The 15,468-nt window shown below is 42.4% G+C and overlaps 1 protein-coding gene across 1 annotated transcript in view; it reads right to left on the bottom strand.

The window, feature by feature from the left end:
- Positions 1–15,468, bottom strand: part of shtn1 (shootin 1) — a gene marked incomplete at its 3' end in the record, with an annotated part of 52,832 nt that overhangs the window by 25,661 nt on the left and 11,703 nt on the right. Inside the window, exons 4-6 of the mRNA XM_083922490.1 lie at positions 13,057–13,138; positions 12,757–12,851; positions 12,473–12,619 (exon numbers count right to left, since the gene is read on the bottom strand). Of these exons, the coding sequence (XP_083778616.1) occupies positions 12,473–12,619; positions 12,757–12,851; positions 13,057–13,138 (324 nt within the window). The remainder of the gene's footprint in view (positions 1–12,472; positions 12,620–12,756; positions 12,852–13,056; positions 13,139–15,468) is intronic.

Raw genomic sequence — 15,468 nt, 5'->3', positions numbered from 1 at the left:
CTTTCTCCTCAGTTCTTTGGGGATTTCAGGCCTCTCCCGCATTAGCGCCGTTGGTGTTAGCGACAACAGCTGTTCACGGGTGTAAACAATGGAGCCGCCGCATTGTTGCGTCCAGACGGAGACGCGGTCGGCAAAAATAGTCCCAAGAATGAGACAAACGGACAAAAAACACGTAAGAAAGTTCACGAACATAGTTGGCTAAGGTTAGCACTACGACTTACAGGAAAAGTACTAATAAAAAGACAGTAAAATAAGATAAAATAGCAAAAAAGTGCGGAAAGGAGAGGGAGCAACTGTTGCTGGCTGCCGCTTTACACAGCGCCGGAACCGGGACATACAGCGAGACATACCGTATTATTTGGTGTTTTCCACTGCCTTTCATTGAATAATTGTAACTGCATGTACTGTATTTGAACTTCTCCGGATTTGTCATTTATTTTATTTAAATTAAATTAATAAAATTAAAATTACATTTTATTTGTGATTTATATGTGATGCGTTTCTTTAAAATGTTTGTAAATGTTCTGCGTGAAACACTTTGAGTTGCCTTGCTGTTGAATTGTGCTATATAAGTAAACTTGACTTGACTTGACTAAAGAACATAGAAAATGATTTTAAACGTTAAACGTTAGAGTACATTACCACTTACTCTCATTAAATGCATCGCAACAGTTAAAATGAAAACTTTACCCTAGATTCATTATTTATTTTCACTACTCCCCATCACTCCCACCACAAATGGTTCTAAACACTAAGTACTGTAACAACAAAAAACCTAGGATCTCATATTCAACATGACACAATGTAAAATTACAGGGTGACCTCGAAGCTCCAATTTTCCTTCATTACTTTCTGTCAATTCAACTGCAATATCTATTTAAATGGACTCAAAAGGAAAATTACAATACTTCATGGCTCAAATTAGAACAACAATTATGTAAACCCACTTCACTTACAGACCTTCCTTTCTTACCACAATAAATCAAGAAACTGGACTTCTCCAAGGATACTACAATCTCCTCAACAGGCTGGTGGAATATCATGAAATCATCGTTAGCACCATCCCAATTTGGCACTATCTGGACATTCAGCAGCCAAACACTCCTATTTCCCATCATGACAAAAAAAGGGAATCACTCACCTCCATCACTTATTCCAAAATAACCAATTTATATCATTCAACACATTTATCCTGTATGAGGTTGGGAGAGACACATTCCTTCAATAACAACAACTAAGATTCATAATTAGATCCAAATCCACAACTTTAATCCAGTCCACCTACTGTGTGTGTGTGTGTGTGTGTGTGTGTGTATGTATATATATATATACTGTATAAATGAAGGACATTCCATGATCATTTAGTCATAAAATACCATGACAATTCAACTATGCCTATATACTTCCTCTGGAAAAAGACCATCTCTGCAGTATTGTGTTGGCTGTGGTGGCTCTGTGAGCTGTGTTGGCTGCAGCTCCTGCTGTGACGATTTCTGATAAGTAGCATTTGGAAGCTGCCAGTTGATATTCAGTCATCCCCATCCCCAACCCCGGTTCCTTAGTGTTTTAATTGTTCCTCAAATGAAGGGTATGGCTCACCTCCACCCGGTCACCAGGAGAGTTCAGTGATCCCACTCAGCTCTGATTGTTTTTTACATCAGTGCCAGAGGAGGTGGGAGGAAGCTGAAGGCTACGCTGCTGCTTTTAATTATTAATCTGGCCGGTCACAGCCCCTAGGTTTTGCTCTCATGGCCTGGGATAAATCACCAGGCATTTCTCCCATATGTTATTAGCCAGCTAAATAATTCTTGTTTTGTTGCATATGAATTAGAGACATTACAGGGGTAAATCACAGGAACGGATTATACATGGCATATTTTTTTTCAATTATTGAAGCTTAATGACTTAACCCTTGTGTAATGTTCATATTGTTGTTACTCAGCCAGTGTTTGTGGGTCTGATGGACCTGTTGCATTTTGTGGCTTTCAATGCCTCACAATCAAACACTTTTATGTTAAAATACTGAACAGATGTTTACCTTATCCCAATTACAAGCAGTATAAACATTATATATGTTTAATATTTGCCCTTTACCTTTGTTAGTTCACATTTATAACTTATTATTTAAAACGTAATAAAGAAAATCAATTAAAATCATGATATGAGTGGAAACAAATTTACAAGTGAAGCAAGGTTTTTCAAAACTACTGACTTTTATTTCTTTGAACTTGAAATTGAACCCATTCAGGTGCACAACACAAGCTGAACACATGAACACAGAGTAAACATATCAGTCAAGACAACACATCAGCCCCATTGAACACATGGGGCCTCATTTATCAAACTTGCGTGGAAACGGGTGTAGATCTGAGCGCAGAATTGGTCGTAGGAAAGGACCCACGTGTGATTTATGAAACATTCGTATCTGACCAATCTCAGCGTACGAATGAGCGGGCCTTGATAAATGCGGCGGCTGAATTTGATCGTCTTTAACATGTTACGCCCCTAAATATTCCTGGTTCGGAGGCCTCGCCCACTGAGGTCAAACACGGAGAGGAAGAACGCAGATTAGAAAAGAAACTTTTCCGACACACAGATCGGCATCCTGACATCCGAGATGGAGCAAAATAAAGATGTGCTTTTTGGCAGTCTTAAGAGTGGAATAAAAGGGGCCCATAAAAACACTGTATGGAAAAAAATAACCGAGGGATTTAAACCGAAGCAGCGCTCCACTGTGACCCGAGTGCGCCTGTGCGCACTGTTGGACAGGTGTGCCGTATTCAGCACCCCTGCCGTTAATTGCACCCCCTCGCATTATAGCTGATATTCAAAAGATCCATTTAATTCATTTTATAATTATGGCTGCACTTTATTTCCACAGAATATAAAAAAGGTGTTGTTTTGTGTTCGCTATTATCCAAGTTTGTGACTTTAAACTCTTTAAAATAGTTTAAAGACTGTAAGTAACCAATGGTCTGACCGTTGTGGGTTACCTGTATATAAACTACTCCTATAGGTGGAAACAACAGCCTTCTGATCCAGAATATCACCTATAATGCGAGGGGTGCATTTCACGGCCGGGGTGCTGAATACGGCACAACACTGGCGCTACCGGTGGGTCATTAGGTATTTCGTAAGAGAATACCTTTGTCACCTAGAAGAACCATACCAAGATGTTAATCATCTGATACCTTGTTTGATTTAATGCAATTTATCGAGGGTAGCCACGAACCGAGGAGATGACTTTGGCTCTGCAGTGCGTCTTGCTGCAGCCACGCGCCAACACATTCATTCATTCATTCATTCAATGTCGGGGTCGCGGGGGGCTGGAGCCGAGCTGTTTTGATATTTAAAAGAATCGTGTGCCCCCCCCCCTCGGTCACCTGGGGCCTGTTTCACAAAGCAGGTTTAGTGAAAACTCTGAGTCTGTTAACCCTGAAATGAGGGAAACTCTGAGTTTTCCGTTTCACAAAGGGAGGTAACTCAAACCAGAGACAGAGGGGTAACTCTAGCCTGTTTCACAAAGACCTCTCGGTCAGTTACCATGGTAACATGCTCTCTGAAACTAACCTGGTCGGGACCAGGGGCCTCATGTACTAAGAATTGCGTGGCTTTCTTACTAAAACATGGCGTACGCTAGAATCCAGAAACTGGCGTAAGCACAAAAAAATTCAGATGTATCAATGTGTGCGTACGCATGGATCCAAGCACTTTTCCTTTGTACATCCCAATCAACGTGGAATTGAGCGCACATGCAGAAGTGCTAAACTCCTCCCTGTCCACGCCCCCATTTAAATATGCAAATACATGTAAATAGGGCCTGCACCGGGGATTCCCTCTCTGCACTATCAGATTTAAACGATGAGTAAAGGTAAGAAGCGCAACTTCAACGAGTCTAAGCTCGAAATTTTATTAAATGAAGTGGAGACCGAAGAGCGGTTTTATTTGGTAGCCTCTTTTCAGGGATAAACACAAAGAAAAAGACATTTCTGGGGAGTGTGTGTGTGAGGCAGTGAACGCTGTTGGGTCGGAGCAGCGCACAACCACTGAAATAAATAAAAAAATGGTCCGACGTGAAGCGGAGGATTTCGGCCAACCGCCGAAGTATCACCGCAACGGGCGGGGTGACAGGAGGGGAGGAACTGACCCCCTTTGACCAGAGAGTGGCGGCTATTGTGGAGGGAACAGCTCTAAGCGGAGTTGTGGGGGGCCATGAAGGCGACACAGATCATCCTCAAGGTAAATGTGTTAAACTCAGAAATGTCATTATACTAGGCTGCTCACATTACACATGCTCGTGCGTTAAGTTGCCAGGATATAAACACATTGACTCATGTTTGATTACTTCATTTTTTTTTTTTATTATTTCTCAATAGACGATGAGACAGGAGAGGGCTCCTCCCTCTGCACCGTGCGCCCTGGCGTCTCCACCGGCACCTCCAGCACCACGCGCCCCGGCGACTCCACGCCAGCTGACGTCCGCCCGACTGGCCGTGTCCTTTCACAAGCTGTGCTGGAATCACAGGAGGAAATATTGAGAGCCATCCGTGGCGTCAGTGATCTTCTAGATCAAATTGTCAATGCACTGGGAGATATTTATCATGCAATAAATGCACGTACAAAGTAAATCGTGTCCTTGCCTCTTTACATCATTGAAATCAGACACTGATGGGCCCGTATCGCTTTGCGGGGTGGGTCGAGGTTGACGGGTCCGGCATCCGGTTCCTCCGGTGGGGGGGCGGGGGGGGTGCTCTGGCAGTGGTATGCCATGGCGGTGTGCCAAGTTGTGCAGGACACCATAGGCCAGCACGATGCGGCACACCTTCTCAGGTGTGTACAGCAGCACCCCGCCCGACCTGTCTAGACAGCGCCAGCGCCCCTTCAATAGGTCAATTGCCCTCTCCACCACTGCCCGAGTTCGGGAATGGCGGTCGTTGTATCTCCCCTCTTGGTCGGTGCCGGGGTTAGTGAGAGGGGTCAACAGCCACGTTCTCAGGGGGTAACTATATATATATATATATATATATATATAAATCACACTACTGTTCGCGGGAAAACAAACAGGACAAAATAACTGCATTACAAGGATTGACAAGACTGATCACACTTATATTAATGACTGCAGAGGTTCCAACTTTACGCACGCGTTTATTGAGACGAATAATGAACACAAGGAGACATTCTTTTTTCACCAGGGAAAAAACAAATACACATATTTGAATGCGCGTGTCCAAACGGGCATTGTGCTGGTTTAAATTCGGGGCGCATTAAACGGATAAATGATTTACTCACCGAGAAGCCACCCATCGCGCACCGTGCCAGCCTCCAACCTGTTACCTACCATGCTATTGTTTAGATTGAACGAGTCATGCGTTGCCAGAAATCCCAGAGTGGTCAGCACCTGTGTGGGAATGGACAACCCCTGGCTCCTGGGCGTGTGTCGTTCTAAGTCTGGCCGCGGCTCCGCGCACAGCTCCAGTAACACTGGCCTCGGCAACCCGAAACGACTCATGATCCAGTTGTCGTCATTTGCAAACAGATCTTCCCGCTCTCTAAACACCCTCTCACGGCTGACATAACCATTTGCGATGTCTTCTAACAAGGCCAAGGCTGCCATTGTTAATTCCATTTTTTATTAAATTGCGCATGCTTTTATATCCTTCTCCTTATTTTATATCCTTACGATTGCAAACACGTGTGTGTTAATTGTCCATTAATGTGTCTCTGATGCGCACATTACACTGAGGATGAATTGTTTTCACATAACTAACAGTTTCCCAGCATCACCTCTAAGTGTCGCCAACGAAACAATAGCTGTAGAAACGTGCGTACGACAGCCATGAAGTTTGCGTGGCGCACCGCACATTTCCACGGTCATTTCACTTTTGATACATCCGAACGTTGGCGTGGAAAATGGCGTACGCCACGTTTTTGTGCGTACGCAACATTGATACATGAGGCCCCAGGTTTTTCTCAGAAAACCTTGAGTTTCTTTCTGTCTCCGCCCTCTTTCAGCCACACACGGTGTTTCATTTCCTCATTCATTCAGTCAGCGGGCGAGTTTTGGCGAAGTATAGTTCTGCTATAGTTCCTTCTGTTTTTTCAGAAAATCACTGCAAACATCAGTCATTAGAAGTTATATTAGGTGGCGACTATTTCACTACCATGGCGTGTCCTTCTGATAACAATCCCGTGGATGAAGCTGCAGCATTACTGCGCAGATGATTATATATTCGTCGGGAGATGATTATCAGACTATTGATTATAGATGTTCTTGCATTTCCAGGCAATTCTCTGTTTGAGCGGTACCGTTTCATGTCACAGCAGATATTCTGTGTTGCGCTGCGTTTTTTTGCAAACGGGAGTTTTTGTATACAACGTATAAAAGTCATTCAGTAGGCCTACATTAAAAGTTATATTAGGTGGTGAATATTTACACTACCATGGCGTGTCATTTTGATAACGATCCCGTGAATGAAGGTGACGCATTTCGCAAAGAGAATTAAATATTCGTCGGGAGATGATTATCAGACGTCCTTAATATGCTGCAGCCATAATTACAAAATGAATGAAATGGATCTTTTGAGCAAGTTGAATGTATTTGACTTAGCGTTTCTAAATATAATTCCAGCTTTTCTTGCAATTCATAGGTTCAAAAGTGTGTGCTTTTAGTTGGGTTACCGGTATATTAACTACTCCTATATAGCCTTCTGATCCAGAATATCACCTATAATGCGAGGGGGCTGAATACGGCACAACACCGTTTCATGTCACAGTCCATCTCATCCCTCCTTACATTTCCAACATTAACAACCAGTCATGCTTTCATATCACAGCAGATGTTGTGTGTTGCGCTGCGTTTTTTTTGCAAATGGGAGTTTTTTATACAACATTGATATGTTGTATAAAAAACAGCCACTTACGGTAATATTTACTTTACGATGTAAAACCTGCTCAAAATGAGGCGTCACCATGAGACTGTGCAGAGGTTTCACCTGTTTGAAAAATGTTTTTATGTTTCATCTTAAGCTGCGCTTCTCCCCCGTGGGAATGCACTTAAATGAAATAAACTAATAGGCTCCCACTCATGCAGTTCCCCCTGTGATATTACTGTGATTGCAACTGGACTACATTTAAACCTATGCACTGACCCGAGCCGCAATGTCCTCCCGCACCGTCTCCCTCTCTTTTGCTGCAGCAGCGGTGTAAACCTGCTCAAACTCCCGTATGAGCGCATTAATGTTTCCATTTCCAGTTGTAGCGTAGCCCTTCGCTTCCCCGTTGCCATGGTGACTCGTCGAATCAGGGCTCCACTGATGCTGTCTTTTTTTACTTGTGGTGCACGCGCTTAACTCCAGGTCAAACTACTCTGAGTTGATCAACCTAACGCAAATCTGCTGTTCTGGAACCGAAAACTCAGAGTTTCCTATCTCAGAGTAGATCAACTCAGAGTTCCGGGTTAGACTCAGAGTTTTTTGAACCTGCTTTGTGAAACAGGCCCCTGGCCACCACGTTTAAAAGCAACAGCTTGGCATCACACATCACCTGTACATTTATCGAGTGGTAGTTTTGGCGATTGATTTATGCGTAATCATTCATGGATGGTGCCTTCAGACGCACATGAGTACAATAAATCGCTCCAACCACAATTTTAATATTTTTTTTATTCGTTTTAAGAATCCGTTTTGATCTGTTCTTAATATGTGACTGCTTATGCTTAATGACAGCTGAGGATGTTCATTATTTTCAGCCAGATTTTGCTGTGCTGCACCTCAAATACACAGGCTGAAATGTGCGTACACGACCTCAGACCAGACGTGAGATTTGATTGTAGCTCACGCTCACGTCCAAATTAATAAATGCCGACGTTCGCCAGGAAATGGTCGTACGCACGTTTTTCTGCCGTAAGTTCGTTTGATAAATGAGGCCCATGGTCTTTAGCCACTAGCCTATACAACACATGAGGGGCAGAGCTTTACTGCGTGTGTGTGTTGCAGATATACTTTTTGCACTTGATGCATGTATATTGTGTTTTCCTGTCCATCTTGGGTCTGCACACTTCGCACGGCTTCTTCTTGTTGCTGGTGTTCACAACCTAGAATAGTGAAAAGATCAGGAATTATACAAACACCTCTCTCTCTCTCTCTCTCTCTCTCTCTCTCTCTCTCTCTCCCTCTCAAGACATGAGTGAGTTCTTCTCTCGATTTGTGGTCTCACCAATGCCTTTCCCAGATCCTCAAGAAAGAGCCGTCTTTTCTGGAGCTTCACTCGTTTCCACTCTGGGTTCCGTGCCATCCAAATGACAAAGGCATTGTACACTGAGATGTCCAACATGTCAAAGAATATCACCAGTGGCCAGCGTAGAGTCCTCCGTTTGCAGCTGTAGGCCGTCACCAGCTTGTCCATGCTGTCTACCCCTCCTTTTGTGGCATTATAATCCATGATGATCTCTGGTTTGTGATGATCCTGGTCACAGATTCTTCCATCCCCGTGCAGTGTACTCATGAGTACCACATTCTTGCCTTTCTTTGGCACATAGGATACCAGGGATGTGTCAGCCGTGTATACAAACTTGGAAGACTTGACAGGCCTGTTCTTTGAAGTCAGCAGTTGAGGTGGGAGCTCTGACCTGTTATTCCTTATTGTTCCCACCATGGTCAGCTTCCTCTTCAGGAGCTCCTGTCCCAGTTTGTGCGAGGTAAAAAAATTGTTGCATGTGATGTTGTGTCCACTGAGTCCCTAAGACATGTCAAGGACAACTCTCATTCCTTGGTTTTTCTTGGGGGTCCTCCATCAGGTTTCCCTGTGTAGACTTGTAAGTTCCAAGCATATGAGGAAGTGGCATCACAGGCATCCCAGATATTTATACCATACTTTGCAGGTTTAGATGGTATATACTGCCGAAAGGGGCAGCGACCCCTAAATGGCATCAGCTGTTCATCCATGGTGACATTTGGCCCAGGGTTATACAGCAGGTGGAGGCGGCGCACCCACTTGTCCCACACTATCCTCTGGCCTGCTGTGTGTGTGTGTGTGTGTGTGTGTGTGTGTGTGTGTGTGTGTGTGTGTGTGTGTGTGTGTGTGGTAAACAGAACATCAATTTCCACACTTCTATTAGCCCCGGGTCCAGTGGACCCGGACACCTTATATGTAATAGAAATGTGTAGGGGGGGTGTATGGTGTGTGGTCATTAAAATATGTATTGGTGTACTGGTATATGTTCTTCACAGAAAATGAGCCAAAGCCAGTGAGTCTTAGTTTGAAAAATTAATTGTATCATTTATCTTTTAATAAAAAATGAAAACGGGTCCCACAGACCTTAACACCACAAAAGGGTTAAGCATGAATAAATAACAGTTCAACTAGTTTAGCTTAATCTGGTGCTGTGGTTTGTCATGTAACCTTAGAACATGATGAACCAATGACTATGATATGTTGTTTTTTTCCTATTTGTTGTTGTGTTTTCCTATTTGTTGTTGTGTTTTATGATTTGCTGTTGTGTTTTTATTTGTTGTTGTGTTTTATGATTTGCTGTTGTGTTTTTTATTTGCTGTTTTGATCTGCACTTCAGGGCCACTGTACTTACCAGGGGCCTGTTTCACAAAGCAGGTTCAAAAAACTCTGAGTTTAACCCGGAACTCTGAGTTGATCTACTCTGAGATAGGAAACTCTGAGTTTTCGGTTCCAGAACAGCAGATTTGCGTTAGGTTGATCAACTCAGAGTAGTTTGACCCGGGGCCTGTTTCACAAAGCAGGTTCAAAAAACTCTGAGTCTAACCCGGAACTCTGAGTTGATCTACTCTGAGATAGGAAACTCGGAGTTTTCGGTTCCAGAACAGCAGATTTGCGTTAGGTTGATCAACTCAGAGTAGTTTGACCTGGAGTTAAGCGCGTGCACCACAAGTAAAAAAAGACAGCATCAATGGAGCCCTGATTCGACGAGTCACCATGGCAACGGGGAAGCGAAGGGCTACGCTACAACTGGAATTGGAAATATTAACGCGCTCATACGGAGAGTTTGAGCAGGTTTACACCGCTGCAGCAGCAAAAGAGAGGGAGACGGTGCGGGAGAACATTGCTGCTCGGGTCAGTGCATAAGTTTAAATGTAGTCCTGTTGCAATCACAGTAATATCACAGGGGGAACTGCTTGAGTGGGAGCCTATTAGTTTATTTCATTTAAGTGCAACCCCGCAGTAGATATTACCGTAATTGGCTGTTTTTTATACAACATATCAATGTTGTATAAAAAACTCCCATTTGCAAAAAAAACCCGCAGCGCAACACACAATATCTGCTGTGATATGAAACTGTACCGCTCAAACAGAGAATTGCCTGGAAATGCAAGAACATCTATAATCAATAGTTTGATAATCATCTCCCGACGAATATTTAATTCTCTGCGCAGTAATGCTGCAGCTTCATCCACGGGATTGTTATCAGAAGGACACGCCATGGTAGTGAAATAGTCACCACCTAATATAACTTCTAATGACTGATGTTTGCAGTGATTTTCTGAAAAAACAGACGGAACTATACTACGCTAAAACTCGCGTGCTGACTGAATGAATGAGGAAATCAAACACCGTGTGTGGCTGAAAGAGGGCGGAGACAGAGAGAAACTCAAGGTTTTCTGAGAAAAACCTGGTCCCGACCAGGTTAGTTTCAGAGAGCATGTTACCATGGTAACTGACCAAGAGGTTAAGTTACCTCTCTTTGTGAAACAGGCTAGAGTTACCCCTCTGTCTCTGGTTTGAGTTACCTCCCTTTGTGAAACGGAAAACTCAGAGTTTCCCTCATTTCAGGGTTAACATACTCAGAGTTTTCACTAAACCTGCTTTGTGAAACAGGCCCCAGATCATGGGTCTTTAACCAAGAAAACTTCAGGCAACCACAGACTTATCTACTTCAAATGTCTGCTATTCTGTTATGTTTGTTTGTTTGTTATGTTATTTCCATTTCAAAAGATGAAAAAGATTGTTCTTCTTACACTGTCAGACATGTTTGAACTACAGAATGAATCCAAAATCATCAACAAGTTGATCCAGAGTCTCAGCATGTTTTCACTAAAAGATTGTTCTGAGCAGTTTCCTTGAACTGCAGTTTTCTCATTTACACTGATTCATTTAACCAGATGATAACAACTCCAAGCTATCCAAACTGAGACGGCTGGAATCATGGTAGAGCAAAAGGATGGCCATGGTGACCATGGTGACCACAGACTAAAGCTGGAGCTTTTTTTCTACCTCTAGTTTTTTATCGTGCAAATCAAATTTAAAGGGTGGAAATGTTTTTGCACACAATAAAGACAGTACTATCAATGTTTCTAGTAGTATTCTGTATGCTGTCCTCAGTTGCTTGTCTACATGTAGAGATATGAGAGTAAAATGAGGTAGAGGTCTGTGCATGCTCCCTTGGAAGAGTCATTTTAATATGCAAATGAAGCCTTTTAGAGCGTGTTGAGATTAGAATACAGCCTGAAAGGCAAGGTAAAAATAACATAGGAGATAAACTTTGAGGCTTAATTAGTCTGTTTTGAAAGCATTGCCTGACGCATGATACAAAGGAAAGTGAAAGTTCAACAAAATGCAGAATAAACAACACGTTTTACCTTATTAGTGAACTACAAATGTCTGTAAAACATAATGGGACTGTGTGTTTTAGCTGTAGCAGACTGCTGTTGTTTTCAGGAGAGTTGAGAAGATAAACGTGAGCTCGACAGTACCAGTCAAAAGTTTGGACACGCTTGTCTCATGACTATATGCCGACTGGATGTCCGCGCGTAACATTATGCACAGAGCTGGAAACAAGCTGTGAGGACTCATTTCACTACCGGCTTTCATCGTTATTATCACACTTATATGCTACATTTTAACAGTGATTGTCAGATCCCAGACAAAGACGGTGTTTAGTTATTACCAGTCAAAACAATCCCTTTGCAATAACACCGTCACATCCACCTCCAACTTATATATTTCATCCTTTAAATACTCACTGTTCTTTGAAAAGTATTGCTGCATACAACAGCTATAGAACACCGTCACATCCACCTACTTCATGTGTATAAAGCAGTCTGATATGTTAATATATTTTTCCATATATATACCTGCACCCTTTGCATTCTGCACTGTTAGTCATGTTTACAATTTCATTGTCCTGTCTTTATAAACAGGAGATCTGGTGTCTGGGGGTCTGTGTTTCGTCACCTGTATCTCTTCTCACAAGACTATTTAAATAGCACTCCTCTTGTCGTACTCGTAAGCTTGGTGCTCATTTAGCAATAACTGGTGGAGAAGCCAGAGACCTGACATTTTGGCCTGTGGGGGGTACACTCCACCTCCACTGCCTCAAATTTGTGTTTGTGTTAATTTAAGAGAACTGCACACTGCAATTTGGCTTTTGTTTTTATGAGGAGGCAAATGTGGAAGCGTCATAGTGTATGAGTCAAATTTGTGCATAGTTGTGTACACAGACCTGGTTCTGGTGCTCCAGCCTTTGTGTCTCCAGATCCCGGGTCAGTTTGGTGACCTGGCTGAGGGCTTCCTGTAGAGCTTGACTGGGTGAGTAGCTCTGCATCAGGATCTGACTCTGTCTCTTCAGCTTTGTTTGCTCAACCACCATCTATAGAAAGGATCAAAAGCTAAATGGATATCCCTCTGTATGGAAGGAGTCTGGCCATATTGTTGCAAGGGTCTAATCAACAGAGTGAAAATGGCAGACTAACAGAGGAACATGGTGGGCTCTTGTAAAAAACTCACTTGTCTGGCAAAGCTCTCTGCCTCTATCCTCAGGTCCCTCTCCAGGTTTATGGACTCCTGTAAGGCCTCATATTCCTCCACAGCAAACTGAGACACTTGACAGAGATGTCAACATTCAGGGCTTTTACTAGTAAAGCTAAACACGTAATCTACACTGTATCAACAATCAATCCATGCTTATACTCTGGTATAAGCAAATTAGACCCACTCCTGATTAGTATCTGTGTCCCCCTGTACGGTAGCTTATTAGTGATATTATGAAAATGAAGACCGTGTTAACCATATGCACCCCTCACTAACCTCTGTTATATTTCCCCAGGAGCTTCTTTTGTTGCACTGTCTCAGCAATTAAAACAGTGTTTTCATGTTTCTCTTGCAGCAGCTACAAATGAAGAGGGACAGAGTTGAGAAACAATACAGATACAGTCTTTATGAGTTCTATTTTATAGTAACTAGTGACATGATAGTAACATGATATTACTGGTTATTTCTTAAAACAATCCAGGCAGCCATTTGAAAACATATTCAACAGTATTATTTATTTCTTTTTAGTTTATAATAAAATTATTGATCACATTGCAATTAATCTAAAACTTTCTTAGTTTCAAGTGTGTGTTGCATTGCAAAATCTAAAAAGCTATACAGGTATGCCATGGAAAGTGTTGACTTCATGACAATGGCACAGTCTTAAGGAAAGAATCCCCTGTCATACATGGTTGAAGTTCAGAGTCCAGGCAAACTTGTGGTTGCCGAATGTCAAAAAAGAGAAAGAGGAGGGATAAGGAGATTTTTGTTTAGTTCCTGGCTGCATGTATTTTTTAACCTACATAAACTGAAATCAACTCAGAGCTGTGAGCCATCACTGAGTGATTGCTGCAGGAGGCCACCAGACCATCCAACCATGTAGCTTGAGTAAATTGACACTGCAGGAGGGAAGTGAAATGCCACCATGAGAGAGGAGTTCATCGGGGTTCAGGAAAGCCCACATCCTGTCATGGTGGTTGGCAACTATTGCCATTCAGTATATGTTGTGGCCTTTTAGTGATTGGTATAGCTGCAAGGCTTAAGGCTCTATCTTCTAATAATAATAATATTTTGAAAAAATAAAGTCGCAGATTTATGAGATTAAAGTGGCAAATCTGTGAGAAAAAAAGTTGCAGATTTATGAGATTCAAAGTCGGAAAAAATGTGTTTTGATTTACACCTAAGAAAAACAGATAGAATAGATACAGACAGCTTTCATCTTAACTTGTTTCTGTATTTTGCTATTTAAAGAGTAGCGTACTGTGTGTGTAAAACAGCGGCAGTGGAGGTACCAGCTCCTCTTGTAATAAAGTCCATTCAAGCAATCTAAAAGGCAGGAGCCCATTGATGATTTATTTAGGAATCGGTCGCCTCTTCCAATTTATTCTGGGGACATGAAAAAAGTGTCCAGTACTTCTACCAGGGCCAGTAGGTAAGTCTTTGTTTTCTGTATCATGCTACTGCAGAGGTTTGAAGAAGAAGAATTCCTTTATTAATTCTTATTAATTCAATTTATTAATTCCAGCAAGGGGAAATGGTTACTAGCGGAGTCACCAATGGACTGAGCTACTGCCGCCCCAGTGTGTGTTATTTTGAGCCATATTAGTGGTTAAAAAAGACGTTTTATTGCCTTCACCGTACTGCCCCGAGCTAATCAGTGTTAGCCACGTCCAGCTGTTAGTGACTCTCCTGGATTTCTCCGTTAATAGTTGTTACATGAAAAAAACTTTCTCAATGGCTTATTTGATGTATGTTATTGCCAAAAAAAGACCATGGGATGATGTGACGCTGGAATTACACTTTAAGGTTTTGTTGTACATTACATACACACGTTAGAAGCATCCACTGCCATATTATACATGATGTCATCGGACCTTGTAGCATTCTTCATTCTTTCTAAACTTCAAAACAGTATTTTTCATAGTTTGCTGCAGACATAGGAGCCTAGGCGGCATACAGCAGCATCTGTGTTGATCCTGAAGTGATGTACTTCAACAGGGAGTGTAAAACAAAACACTGCAGGTGTTAATCAAAACACAATTTTTCCGACTTTGAATCTTATAAATCTGCAACTTTTTTTTCTTGAATATTACACCCCTCCCCCGGTTATGCAATTTTTTTTAACTTACTTGGCCCTAATATGCTGTAAAATAACATTCTGATTAATAGTGGATGGCTGAAAAAACATCATTAATTAGAGGAAGATGAATTACATCTGAACAGAACAGAGCAGAGCTGCTTCGCCGTTCACATTTACTCAGTGGATTCAGAATGCATCAGAGCCGCTCCATGCATCATGCTTGGCCCAATAGAGACTTCTCCTCCTCCTCCTCCCCAGTTAAATAGGTTATTACTGTATTTGCTCATATAGTTTTCAATAGTTTGTTAGCGTTGTGGTTGACATAGATTTATGCTGAGCAAAAATTAATTGTGTATGGGCTCTAAGGGTGCGCTCACATTTGGCCCAGTTGATTTGTGTCTTCTTAGGGCGCACTCACACTGTCCTTCCGTACCGTGCCCAAGCACGTTTCACCGCTAAAGTCTAGTTCGTTTGACCAGTGTGAGTGCAACCATACCGCTCCTTCTAAAGCACATTTGCACATGTAGGAGCACGAGAATGCGCAAGTGTACTACCACGACCACGAGACTGACAGCGGTCCTGATGCCTGTTTATATGTCTGTTCCCTG

This window comes from Echiichthys vipera (genome assembly GCF_963691815.1).
Source record: "Echiichthys vipera genome assembly, chromosome: 11".
Lineage (NCBI taxonomy): Eukaryota > Metazoa > Chordata > Actinopteri > Perciformes > Trachinidae > Echiichthys > Echiichthys vipera.
This window is presented reverse-complemented; position numbering and strand designations above follow the sequence as displayed.